At 33.7% G+C, this 14692-nt stretch overlaps 2 protein-coding genes across 2 annotated transcripts; both read right to left on the bottom strand.

Annotated features, from left to right (window-relative positions):
• Positions 1-10241: 10241 nt before the first annotated feature.
• On the bottom strand, positions 10242-12206 carry LOC111396241 (peroxidase 11-like). Its single transcript, XM_023022608.1, has 4 exons — positions 11899-12206; positions 11578-11769; positions 11315-11480; positions 10242-10845 (listed from the first exon to the last, which is right to left on the bottom strand). The coding sequence occupies exons 1-4, from the start codon at positions 12124-12126 to the stop codon at positions 10421-10423; spliced, it is 1011 nt and encodes a 336-aa protein (XP_022878376.1). The 5' UTR covers positions 12127-12206; the 3' UTR covers positions 10242-10420.
• Positions 12207-13117: 911 nt separating this feature from the next.
• Positions 13118-14675, bottom strand: LOC111396240. Its single transcript, XM_023022607.1, has one exon. The coding sequence runs from the start codon at positions 14084-14086 to the stop codon at positions 13283-13285; it is 804 nt and encodes a 267-aa protein (XP_022878375.1). The 5' UTR covers positions 14087-14675; the 3' UTR covers positions 13118-13282.
• Positions 14676-14692: the final 17 nt, after the last annotated feature.

Genomic DNA, 14692 nt, shown 5'->3' with positions numbered 1-14692 from the left:
CCCTGTACATAACAATCACCCTCATTTGAGTATTGATACAACTTATGAATTTAAGAGCGATCTTCTTGCACCCCAACCATCCCTCCTTAAACTCTTGAAGCTCAAACACATGATCCTAATTGGGATACTACCTATTAAGATTGACTTTTTACCATTTCATTTGAAAATTAATTGATGTCTAGTGATGACAAATTAAATTTTTTTACAGTATTTGATCACCATCATTTGACGGATTTATCCCATGAACTAAAGAGTGACATTGTTGCACCTAACACAGATGATTGAAGAAATTTACGATAACAATTAAAGAGTAGTTTATCTCACCTTAAGGAAGAAGTCATCCCAGAAACGAATCAGAGTTTTTGACAATTTTGCAAGAATCCTTCATAATTAGTAAAATCCATATTTGGCTCCTTTATGCACCGTGAAAAGTTGAACTCCTTTAGTTTTGGATTCAATAAGCTAACTAAACAAAGGTGCATTNCAAGAGAAATGTGTAAGTTCTGAAATTGAGTTAGCTTCCCATAGGAGTAAATATCTTAATTCTTGAAATATTATTTTGGTTTTATTAGCTTTCGATCAATATAAAATAATTTTAGTAAACTTCAACAAATTTAAATGATGATTCCTATCGTCTTTTTAATTTAGGATGTATTTGATTGGCTTTAGTTTTCATAGAAAATATCATTTTTTCACCTAAGTAACCAAGTTCCTATTTTTAGAGTGTTTGATTAATTTTTTTTCTATAAAAAGTATTTTATAAAAGTTGGTCACGTGGCCATATTTTCCCAAAAACAAGGAGAATATTTTTTTTAGAGAATGGTATGCTTTTATTTTCCAAATAATTCACTTTCTCTCTTTCATCTACCATTCTCTCTCTTTCTCATCTATCCACCAATAAAAGATGAACAAGTATAACATTTTCTAGGATGGAAATTAAATTAATCAAACACATATAATTAATAATTTTCATGTAAATAAATTCTATACAATTCAATTTCCTTAAAAAAAAAAAATTTCCATGCAAATTTCATGATTGCAATCAAACACGCCACTAGTTCATTGAAGTTTAAGTTTTAAAATTTGTATATTTACTTGTATTTGAGATATTGCTTTGTCTGACCCCATTTTTAAAAAAATAGAATTTGTAATAGTGATGTTTTTGGAGAATGTGTGGTTAAAATTTTTTTTAGAAAAAATTGTGAATTTACATGCAAAAATATTTTATACAAGTGAATATGATTTTAACAGTAATTAGTAGTCACCTTCGTTGGATTTTAGATTTTGTATACATGGAAATTGTTTGTTTTCTTCATAAATAAAAAGAATGAATGTTAAGAGTAATTAAATAAGTTAATTTTGTAGCAAAATAATTTTATTGATTAACATTAAGAGATGATACATGTATGGCTAAACTTAAAAGTAATTAAATTCTTTTTTCTACGTATGCTAACATATATTATTTATTCATACTTGTAATTAAAAAAAATTAGTTATTTTGACCACGGAATAGATTTCTTATCAAAATAGGTAACTTTCTCTATATTTAACTTGGTTATTAAAAATAATATTTTTAAATATTTATTTATTTGTAAATTATTCTGATTATAAGTATATTATTTGAAGTGAGTCAACAATGGACATAAAATAAATTCAATTTCTTTGGACCCTCGATATTACTTGTCAATTATTCCCACTTCAGCGTGATTAAAATGTACAAATATAGAAGATTGCTGCCATTTCAAATAGTATTTCGAAAACAATGACGTACAATCATGTATTTTTGTATTTTGGCCAAAATTTTCAATTGTTTGAAATGACTGCTTGTTAAAGTTCTTTTGGATCCGGTTACTCAAAATAGTACATTTCTTGTATTTTGATTTGTGGGTACATATCATTTGCTCATATTTATCATGCTTCCGTTACTTTTTATTTTTGGGGGGAGAACGTCAATTTCCTACTTGGCAAGGAAAACTACGAAAATTATAGTAGGACATACAAGGGTTGACATTTAAATTTGTATTTGCTTGAGTAACTAATACACTTTTTCATGAGCATAACCTTTTATAAATTTATATTAGATCTTGTGCGGAGTAGAGCACTAAATTTGTCGTGTAATTTTCACAATTTTAAAGGGAACATTACATATTTAAGGTGGTTAAAATATACAATTTCAAAATTAAGAAATAAGTTTAAAACTTCAAAAATCATGTCATAATTAAAATTTATTAATTAAATAAATAATTAAAAATATTTCATCAATTATATATACTCAGGTCTATATAATTTATTATCACAGTTACACGTTGGTCATATTTATTGATCATTTCGATTTCGCAACAAATTTCATAGGTCACAATTTATTATTGATCACAAATTATCAAATTAATTGATCATGTATTATTTTTCGATCGTAAATCACAAATTTTATAATTCACAATTTATTTATTAATCACAACTTATCAAATTAACAGGTCACATGATCACAAAACACAAATTTTATAGATTACAATTTATTTATCGATCACAAATTATCAAATTAATAGTCATATATTATTTCTCAATCACAAATTTCATATATCACAAATTAATAATTTAATTGATCACAAGTTACTTTTCGATTACAAATACTGATACAAATAGTTGGTCACAAACACACTATAATTAGACTACATTTTAATTACATGAAATGTTCATAATATCATATTTGTATCTCAAACATTTTTTTTTTTTTTTTGGCTTGCTCCTAAACTTGTAAAGTTTGAAACTTGATTTTCAAGCCCAACCACACTTTATAACTTTTAGAACATTGATCGTATCATTTCTCTACCTTGATTCAATTTATTTTGAAAAACCAAATTCAATACTATTTGAATAACATTTTTTTTTTTAAAGAAAAAAAAAAAAAAAAAAAGACTTGACAATACCTTTATAACCGCATGTAGTTAGACTTGACAACACCTTCGAACTGACCCAACCCTCATGTAAAGAAGGGCTGCAGGCATAGCCGCATGGGCTAGATCGCCAAGTTTGACTCAACGAACTTGACCACTTGAATTCGTTTTGAACTCGTAATTTTTGTCTATTTTTATACTAATTCAAAAATTAAGCCATTAATAGAAAAACATAAATGTACTCATTTATATTTTTGTCTTTAACAAGAAAAAATCTACTTGTCCTGGTGATTCTAGATAGAAATAGATATGGACAAGGCAATTCTCATAAATTTTCTTGAGTCTTTATTTCTATTGTTTTAGCAACACATTAAGATATTCAGTTGGTTGGCATGACTGAAGTAAAGGGTAGCTTCGATTTCACAACAAACATCAACACATCGATTGAATATTTCATTTATCTTGTTGACACTGCTCAAGTCTCTTGAATATAAAGAAACATTCTTCATTCTTGTGATAGTATCGGTAAGAATTGATTTGCTGGATTTTGTGTATGGCCCAGCCGATTTAAATGGACTGTGAAGTGTGGCCCAAACTTGGTGGGCAATTGATGATCCATTGTGAAGAAACTTCCAGAACTAGGGCCGGTTTGTTATAAGTGCAAAACAGAAATGCGTTTTTGCTATGAAATAACAACTCTTCCGGATTCAAGACAAGTGGCAAGAAGTGGACCGTTGGATGACAATAAATTGTTACTCTCATATAAAAGGAAAGAAAGTGGGTGATTAGGGTTAAGAGTTTTTTAACCCAGCAGCTTCGAGTTTTAGAGGCTCCTTCGTCTTCTCTTTTGATTCGTTCTCTCTTTAGATCTTGTGTGATTTTGGTAGAGAGAATTAGGAATTTAGATGAACTCTTGTGTGAGTTCAATATTGTTGTGAGAAGATCTTTCGTTTTTGAGAAGTTTTGTAACTGTGTGTTCTTGAGATTGTTTTGCCCATTTTTGGGCTGTTCATGGTGGATTTGAGCTTATTCCTGATGGATGCTCAACGGGGATGTAGGCGTTAGATTTGGTCGCCGGACCTTGGGGCCGAAAAATCTCGTGTTCCCTCATCTTATTTTTGCTTTCTGTGTGTTCGGTTTTAAATGTGATTCTTCACGAATGAATTTTTCTAAACACAATAATGGTATCAGAGCATTTTAGGAAAATCTGATTTGTGCTACATTTTGAGTTTCTGCGTTTTTGGGCTCGGGTTCGAACACTCAGTTTTTGACGATCTACAGTTTCCTGTCTTCAATTTTTAAAAAAAAAAAATTTAAAGGGATTCTTGTAACATTGTTCGATTCCCTTTGGTGGTTCTGAGTATCAATTTCGACTTCCACATTTAAAAATCTTGTAACCGAACGTTTTTTTTTCTCTTAAAGGAGATTAGGGTTTCTATTTTGAATATTCCCTAAATCCACCTTTGTCTAGGGGTCCTTGAGAGAACCCTAGAATCTGAGGGGACTAGGGTTTTTTGATTCAAGAAATCTTATAATTTTTCTTCTCTGTATCTGGTTAATGTGAAGAGATACTTATGAATTTTTTCTTTATATATATATATATATCATTGGATATATATTTGATTAACTGATACTCAAATTTGATTGTACAGGGAAAGGGCTGATACTGATTGTCAGAGACAGTCTTCCTTGGAGGTATATGTACCACATTAATTTTTCTGGTAGATTACTGAGTCCAAGAGTAATCTGTTTTGTACTCCATTGTGTGTTTGACAATTTTTTTAAATATTGTCCTTGCATATAAATACTGTAATCTCTCAAATAATTGACCTCTATTACATTACTGCAACATACTACTTGTTCGTACATTTCTGTACATACACATTGCTCACACTACTACACATCATGACTTCTAAGGTAGATGTCCAGATGTGGGATGGCAAAGGAGACTTTAGTCTCTGGCGCCAAAAAATTAAGGCTCTTATGTTACAGTTAAAATGTGCTAAGGCAATTGATAAATCCTGGCCAGAAGGCTTGTCTGAGAATAGAAAAACAGAACAAGATGAACTGGCCTGGAGCACTATGTTTCTACACTTAACTGATACTGTGATTAGGAAAGTAAATTTATTTTTTTAAAGAAAAAAAAAAAAAAAAAAAGACTTGACAATACCTTTATAACCGCATGTAGTTAGACTTGACAACACCTTCGAACTGACCCAACCCTCATGTAAAGAAGGGCTGCAGGCATAGCCGCATGGGCTAGATCGCCAAGTTTGACTCAACGAACTTGACCACTTGAATTCGTTTTGAACTCGTAATTTTTGTCTATTTTTATACTAATTCAAAAATTAAGCCATTAATAGAAAAACATAAATGTACTCATTTATATTTTTGTCTTTAACAAGAAAAAATCTACTTGTCCTGGTGATTCTAGATAGAAATAGATATGGACAAGGCAATTCTCATAAATTTTCTTGAGTCTTTATTTCTATTGTTTTAGCAACACATTAAGATATTCAGTTGGTTGGCATGACTGAAGTAAAGGGTAGCTTCGATTTCACAACAAACATCAACACATCGATTGAATATTTCATTTATCTTGTTGACACTGCTCAAGTCTCTTGAATATAAAGAAACATTCTTCATTCTTGTGATAGTATCGGTAAGAATTGATTTGCTGGATTTTGTGTATGGCCCAGCCGATTTAAATGGACTGTGAAGTGTGGCCCAAACTTGGTGGGCAATTGATGATCCATTGTGAAGAAACTTCCAGAACTAGGGCCGGTTTGTTATAAGTGCAAAACAGAAATGCGTTTTTGTTATGAAATAACAACTCTTCCGGATTCAAGACAAGTGGCAAGAAGTGGACCGTTGGATGACAATAAATTGTTACTCTCATATAAAAGGAAAGAAAGTGGGTGATTAGGGTTAAGAGTTTTTTAACCCAGCAGCTTCGAGTTTTAGAGGCTCCTTCGTCTTCTCTTTTGATTCGTTCTCTCTTTAGATCTTGTGTGATTTTGGTAGAGAGAATTAGGAATTTAGATGAACTCTTGTGTGAGTTCAATATTGTTGTGAGAAGATCTTTCGTTTTTGAGAAGTTTTGTAACTGTGTGTTCTTGAGATTGTTTTGCCCATTTTTGGGCTGTTCATGGTGGATTTGAGCTTATTCCTGATGGATGCTCAACGGGGATGTAGGCGTTAGATTTGGTCGCCGAACCTTGGGGCCGAAAAATCTCGTGTTCCCTCATCTTATTTTTGCTTTCTGTGTGTTCGGTTTTAAATGTGATTCTGCACGAATGAATTTTTCTAAACACAACAATGGTATCAGAGCATTTTAGGAAAATCTGATTTGTGCTGCATTTTGAGTTTCTGCGTTTTTGGGCTCGGGTTCGAACACTCGGTTTTTGACGATCTACAGTTTCCTGTCTTCAATTTTTAAAAAAAAAAATTTAAAGGGATTCTTGTAACATTGTTCGATTCCCTTTGGTGGTTCTGAGTATCAATTTCGACTTCCACATTTAAAAATCTTGTAACCGGACGTTTTTTTTTCTCTTAAAGGAGATTAGGGTTTCTATTTTGAATATTCCCTAAATCCACCTTTGTCTAGGGGTCCTTGAGAGAACCCTAGAATCTGAGGGGATTAGGGTTTTTTGATTCAAGAAATCTTATAATTTTTCTTCTCTGTATCTGGTTAATGTGAAGAGATACTTATGAATTTTTTCTTTATATATATATATATATATATCATTGGATATATATTTGATTAACTGATACTCAAATTTGATTGTACAGGGAAAGGGCTGATACTGATTGTCAGAGACAGTCTTCCTTGGAGGTATATGTACCACATTAATTTTTCTGGTAGATTACTGAGTCCAAGAGTAATCTGTTTTGTACTCCATTGTGTGTTTGACAATTTTTTTAAATATTGTCCTTGCATATAAATACTGTAATCTCTCAAATAATTGACCTCTATTACATTACTGCAACATACTACTTGTTCGTACATTTCTGTACATACACATTGCTCACACTACTACACATCATGACTTCTAAGGTAGATGTCCAGATGTGGGATGGCAAAGGAGACTTTAGTCTCTGGCGCCAAAAAATTAAAGACTTTTGGATGTGCAGCTTATGCACATCATATTGAGTCAAAACTGGACCCTAGATCAATGAAGGGTGTGTTCTTAGGATATGGAGAAGGGGTTAAAGGCTATAGATTGTGGTTAAGAGATGTGAAGGGTTATAGAGTGATAAAAAGCAGATCTGTTATCTTTAATGAAGATAATTTTCCTTGTCTTAGTGACAAATGTGGTGAGAAGTTAGGAAATGATGATTTTATTATCATAGAAATCAATCCTGATAACCACAATTCTGATGGCCAGGCTCAGTTTGAGGTGGAGCCACATCAGATAGTACCCCAAAATGATTCTGATGTTGAAATAATTGAAGATGAACAACANCTAGAGCCTGCACATGACTTGCAAGGCTACCAACTTGCTAGGGAAAGAGAAAGGAGGGAAATAAGACCTCCTTCTAGGTATCAACATGCTAATTTTGCATCTGATCGGTCTGAAACTGATCTGTTCGAACTAGAACCTACCTCTTATGAAGAGGCTATATCTTCCAAGGAATCCCTAAGTGGATTGCCGCGATGGAAGATGAAATGAACTCGCTCTTTAAGAATGAAACTTGGACTTTAGTAGAAAAACCCAAAGATTGTAAGTTGATTGATTGTAAATGGGTTTATAAGATTAAAGAGGGTGAGACAAAGGCTAGTGATAAAAGGTTTAAGGCAAGACTTATAGCTAAAAGCTTTAATCAAAGGGAAGGGATAGATTACAATGAAATTTTTTCACCAATTGTTAAATATACATCCACTAGAGTCCTACTTGCTATAGTGACACAATTTGATTTGGAGTTAGAACAACTTGATGTAAAAACTGCCTTCCTGTATGGTTTTTTAGATGAAACCATACATATGACTCAACCAAGAGGGTTTGAAGTAGTAGGAAAGGGAAACTTAGTGTGTCTCTTAAAGAAATCTTTGTATGGCCTAAAACAGGCCCCTAGGCAATGGTATAAAAGATTTGACTCTTTTATACAAGGTTTGAATTTTAAGAAATCAGAATATGATCCATGTTTTTATTACAAGAAAGAAGGGGAATCTGATTTTTTCTATCTATTTTTGTATGTTGATGATATGCTCTTTCCTGATCACAATTCTGTTACACTTAATTTAATTAAAGAAAATCTAAAATCTAAAATTGAAATGAAAGATTTAGGACCAGCTAGAAAGATTTTGGGCATGGAAATAAAAAGAGATAAGATAAATGGAAAGTTGTTTCTAATACAAAAATCTTATGTTGATAAGGTTGTAAAAAGGTTCTCTCTTCATGAATCTAAACCTGTTAGTTTGCCTTTACCTGCTGGTATGAAATTATCTGTCAATCAATCACCTAAAACTGAAGAAGAGCATAGAAGAATGATAAATGTGCCTTATTCTAATGCTGTTGGATCTGTTATGTATGTTATGGTTTGCTCTAGACCTGATATTGCTTATGCCGTGAGTGTGTTAAGTAGATTTATGAGTAACCCAGGTGAAATACATTGGCGATGCATGAAAAATCTGATTAAGTACTTGAAAGGAACTAGTAACTTAGGTTTAATGTTCAAAACAAATAAAAATGGACTTAGACTTAAGGAATATGTAGATTCAGATTTTGCTGGTAATTCGGACAATAGGAAGTCCACAACTGTATATTTTTATGTTATAAATAATACATGCATTAGCTGGAAATCCCAACTTCAAAAATTGGTTGCATTGTCTTCAACCGAAGCTGAATACATTGCTGCAACTGAAGCAGTGAAAGAGGGATTGTGGTTGAAGGGTTTACTTAGTTAATTAGGACTTATAGAAAATCAGGTGGAGCTATGTTCAGATAACCAAAGTGCCATTTTTCTTAGTAAAAATCCTATTTTGCACGATAGTTCTAAACATATAGATGTTAAGTTCCATTTCATTAGAGATATCTTTGATAGGGGTGATATTAGATTGGTTAAAATTCCAACGAAGGTAAATCCAGCAGATGCCAGAACTAAGGTAATCCCTATTAGTAAATTTTCAGATTCTTTGAGATTAATTAATCTTGAAGAATACTAACTTCTGTTTTCTTTGCAGGTAAATAGAGCAAGTGAAGTCAGTTTAAATTTTAAATCCACTTATGTACTGTCACAAAATGCAGCAAAAGGTGGAGATTGTAAGAATTGATTTGCTGGATTTTGTGTATGGCCCAGCTGATTTAAATGGATTGTGAAGTGTGGCCCAAACTTGGTGGGCAATACCAACAGCCAGAGAACAGCTTGTCGCAGCAAGGAGTGCGAAAGTTCGACCCTGTCACAACTTCTGCCGCCATCAATCCTAATCTAATAGTCGGAACTCCCCCTCATCTATAAAGGTTTTTATTCCTTGATCTTTTAAATAAAGCCTTCTTATGCTCCATATGCCTATTATTCTTGGGTCACTTCTGGCTCCTCCGTTTTTATAATCTAATAGAAAGTAAAGAGGTTGCCAGCCCTCGCCCCGAGGGGGCTTATAGACTGAATACTATTTAAATAGTATTCAGGTAAAGCGAGACCTTCTAGAAGGTCTCTTAAGAGCTCTCTAACGATAGTTAGAGAATTGTGAAGAAACTTCCAGAACTAGGGTCGGTTTGTTATAAGTGCAAAACAGAAATGCGTTTTTGTTATGAAATAACAACTCTTTCGGATTCAAGACAAGTGGCAAGAAGTGGACCGTTGGATGACAATAAATTGTTACTCTCATATAAAAGGAAAGAAAGGGGGTAATTAGGGTTAAGAGTTTTTTAACCCAGCAGCTTTGAGTTTTAGAGGCTCGTTCGTCTTCTCTTTTGATTCGTTTTCTCTTTAGATCTTGTGTGATTTTGGTAGAGAGAATTAGGAATTTAGATGAACTCTTGTGTGAGTTCAATATTGTTGTGAGAAGATCTTTCGTTTTTGAGAAGTTTTGTAACTGTGTGTTCTTGAGACTGTTTTGCCCGTTTTTGGGTTGTTCATAGTGGATTTGAGCTTATTCCTGATGGATGCTCAACGGGGATGTAGGCGTTAGATTTGATCGCCGAACCTCGGGGCCTTTGGGCCAAAAAATCTTGTGTTCCCTCATCTTATTTTTGCTTTCTGTGTGTTCGGTTTTAAATGTGATTCTGCACGAATGAATTTTTCTAAACACAACAGTATCAACACAATTTACGTGTGAACTCACTTATCGAGTTCAAAGAAATTGTCATAGAATTGCAAATTGAATCAAGCGAAAACAAAAACAAAGAACACAAGAAATAATACACTTGTATTTCGATTTGTAGTATCACTTCACAACGGCTAAAAACCGTGTGCTTAACGCATACATAAAGTCTTCGCTTTTGAATACAAAATGAATCAATAGAGGGCTCAAATTTTTAGCCTTACTTATTGACATAAACAGTCTGGTAATATGTATGTAATGCTTATGTATTCACAAACCTGCAATTCTTCCGAACTTCTCCATTGACATAAGTTTCCGGGTTTGTTATATTTCCCAATTTAACCATGGATTTGGAGAACTGCTCGAAGAAAGCAATTGCGTTTACTGCATATTTCTCCACTAGTTTCTTCGTTTGAACGGCTAAAACACTGGAATACAATTCCTGGTCTGAATTTATCAGTCCCTCTCCTCTTAACAGAATGTCATAATAAGAATTGTCGAAAAGATTTGGCGTAACATGGTCCAGTGCTGATTCATTTTGATTTGATTTACTATCAGCTGAACAAACAGATTTTAAACTGTTGAGGTAACTCTGTGAAACTGGATTCATTCCTGAAGTTGCTGTGAAATCTCCATATATTCTTTCTCTGAAATTCACACATCGTGCCATTCCAATGGTATGTGAACCTGCAAAAGAATTTCACCAAAATGAATATCATTTTTGATGATTCTTGAAATTAAACTGTTATTCGCTATAAATTATTGTTTTCAACAAGGCGGAGTTTTTATTCAGAAATCACAAATCGAAATTTTGTCATCTTTGCAATGATTTTGATTGGGAAAATTATTCCTAGAAAACATAATTTTACGAATGATCATACTGTATGTTTAAAATGCAGTGCTCGCTAAGACTCATAAGTAGGGACGAATATAGGGGGTATAGCTGCTGTAGCCCTATCCAGTCACCAGACAATTTAATTCTTTTTTGTTAAAAAAGAAGTTTAGAAGAGGAATTTTTGTTTTTTTTTTAAAGCCCGTCTTATAGTCCGATCCTGAATCCGTCCCTGCTCGCAAGATCTCGATACTGTTATATACGATTGAATTGTCACTACCAAACATGCCAATAATGTCTTGAGAGTTATAGGGAGGTGCCTACCAGAAAGAGCTACCATATCGGTGACGGAGAGACCCTGATGAATAAACTTCGAAATGATGGATAGAAGTCCGTCATTTGCTTTAGGAAGATTTGTTTCTACAAGCTCATAGCCTGCTTTTTTTGAGTCCTTTCTGCCTAAGGGAACATCCCAATAAGGTCCACCAACCTGCATGCACAAGAATAAATATTATTATTATCAAAATTATCATTTTTTTCCCCAAAATTATAAACTGATGCTACTGACATATTTAGGTCACTTATACCAGAAGAACTGCATCTCTTGCAGCAATAGTGAGAATATCAGCACAAGAGACCTTCTCGGGACACTCAGATTCAAGCCGGTTCTTGATCCTATCAATGATTCTGAATCCTTTCAAAGCATTTCTATTTTCTGGTGCTTTCTTCTCTCCTTGAAGCGTGATTGTATCTTCCAGCAAAACCGATCCATCGCAACCCTGCAGCTCCAATATTATATGATTAAAAAAAAAAAAAAGTACTCAGAATCTTCTAAAACTTGTATAGTACAATAGCATATCAATCTATATAAAGAAAGATTTATGGAAGTAAAATAAGAGAATGAAGACCTGGACGAAGCAATCGTGAAAATGTAGTCGTAAAATCAAGGCAGCGTTACGCGGATCAGACAGCACTGCACATTCCATTTCTTTCCTAACAATCTCAAGAACAGTTGGGCAGGTGGATTTGTAGTAATCTAATGTCAAAGGAGGTTCACTTGCATGCAAACATGAACAAGCAATGCTAAGAACTAATATTTGCAAAACAATATGTTTGTAGTGAAGAAAAGAAGCCATTAATTTTCCAAGTTGCAAGCAAAAGAGATGAGCAAATACACGAACGTGAGAGCAATCGATCAATGAACGGATTTTTGACATAATGATGAAGATTCCTAGTTTATATAAATGACACGAAATGGAAGATTATTATGCAAAAAATGTCACTAGTCAAGAGAGGATGTAACTACTTCGATCTTGGTTGGTGGGTTCTCCCAAACCAAAATTACCAAATAAATCGAAGGCAAAAAGAAACTATAAATGTGCTGTACTAACTTAAAAATTGGGCAAAAAATAAGACCCAAACCATTCATACTTTTCTGAACTTGTAAAGGTTAATCCCCGTAAAACTCTATAATTTGATTCAGCCCTTATAAAAGGCGATGCTTCACCCTTCCAACATTTCAAGTAATTTACACAAAAGAAAACCCTTTTGGGTTGGTTTCTTGTCTAACAAGGATCCAAATTGATGAAAAAATAAATTATTGACTAAAGTTTATGAACAGATTTACTAAAGTTTTCTCAACTGCTTTATAACAATAAGAGTTCGTTAGTTGGACGCATTGTCGCATTGTCTTCTAATTATTTAATTAATTAACTATGCTTAAAGGCCTGTTTGATTAACTACCACAGTTAATCTCACTTTATTGTAATTTCAGATCCCATAACACCTAAATAAATTGGTTGATTATCCTTTAAATGTTATGTAATGTGATTATTGAAGAAAATCAAGAAATAAATCTTGTCCAGGAATGGCCAAAGGTCGATCCGTTCATAAGAAGATCATAGCAATTCACCACAAGCAGCAAATTTTTCCGCAAGGTGACAATCTCATTCAAACGAGTTAGAAATTCTTTTACATTCAATAGCGTCGAGACTTTCAACCCGTAGAAAGCATCTTCCCGAGACTGCTTGTTTAACAAAGATACTTCACTCTCTGCACTTTGAGCCAAAGGTATCAAGAAATGAGGTTTCAATGGAAGTCCACAATGATGATGTGGTCACAAATGTCTAACAAAAATAAGGAACAGAAACAAGTGCATTCTCAAAACTATTATCCGTATACATGAAGGGTTTAAAGGCAAGCTTTTCTCAAAATACAAGAAGAAAGAAAATTGGAAGACAACAAGAAAAATGAGATATAAGTCTGTTATGGAAAAACCTAAAATCTAGCAGATCAAGTATACAACTCAGAATCGAGATGAAGATCCTTCCTACGACTAAAACTTAAATACCCACTCTCCAAATTCATATCACTACTAGGATTTATGCCAGCCAGAACATCCTTCAGCAGCAGCGACTTAATCAGTGACATCACTGAAATACCGAAATGAGGCCATGAAACACAGAGAGTCCCTTTGATCTTCTTCAATTGACATCGACTCAACAAAGCAGCAGCCAGGCCGTCCACCACACTTCCTGATGAGAAATAATCCAACCCTTTTATCAGCGGTGAATCTCCAGTATCCGAACTTTTTCTTTCCAATGATGTCTCCAACTTGACTGCAAATATGTCATCTGGTGAAAGTTTACCATGAAAGTAACGACTTTGAACAGAATCCAAAATCAAAACCCTCTCAGGTATGATGCGTTCACCAATCAGCAACTTTGACACTTCATGGGATCTCTCTGCAGTAACAGAGTACTGAACAAGAGCAATCATAATCAGTTTATCAGAATGATTAAGGGCATATATATTGCATGATTTGTCACCAAGTGAGGGTTCCACAGTGTTGCCAGAGAAAGCGAACTCTGGAAGAACAAGAGCGCCAATTAGAGTTTTGAAGGAGAGGTGGTGTAAAAAATGAAGAGATGGGGAAGACATAGCAACTATGAGAAGTGATGGATGAAAGCTTTTATTGGAATCCAGTGAGAACACTAGGAATGGAGATGGAAGAGGTTGAGATGGAGGAGTGAAATTGTTGAGATCTTCCAACAAAAATCTTGATGGTGGCGGAAGGTCAGTTACCACATCATCCATCTCCTTTATTCTAATCCTATAACCTGAATAATCATGTACGAAGGCACATTGTTAGCGTATTAAATCACACAAGTAAAGTTCATGGATATCTTCAACATGAAAGCATCAATCAACTACAAGTCAGCTAAAGTGAAAAAAATTTCCATAAGTGTATTCTCATTAGCTACTACTTACTATAATGTTCAATATTCACTTTAATAACTATTGACCTTTTCCATTGGTAAATGGAAGCATAATTACTTCCACATATAATTAGAACCTAATCGAAATGAGGTCTGATTCCAATTACATGCCACCATGTACAGTCTGAAGTTATGTGATGGTACGGAGACGAATAAAATAGAAGGTAATATACATAGACAAATTTGAACAATGCTGTAGTTATCTGCATAGGGGTATCAGCAGCAATAACACAATGAAGGAAAAAATAGGAATATCAAGAATCGCATTAAAAAACCCCCCAAAAATGGAAACCAGACAAACAAGCAACAGTCATAGGAAGTCCAGAACCAACTGATCACACTAAACTAAAGCTATATTTACTGTTTAAAAGAGGTACAATTATTGGGGAAACAGACTGACCATATGTCAAACAAGAAAATAGAA

This window comes from Olea europaea, chromosome 6 (genome assembly GCF_002742605.1).
Source record: "Olea europaea var. sylvestris chromosome 6, O_europaea_v1, whole genome shotgun sequence".
NCBI lineage: Eukaryota > Viridiplantae > Streptophyta > Magnoliopsida > Lamiales > Oleaceae > Olea > Olea europaea.
Note: the sequence above shows the minus strand (reverse complement) of the source record. Positions and strands in the feature narration are given on the sequence as shown.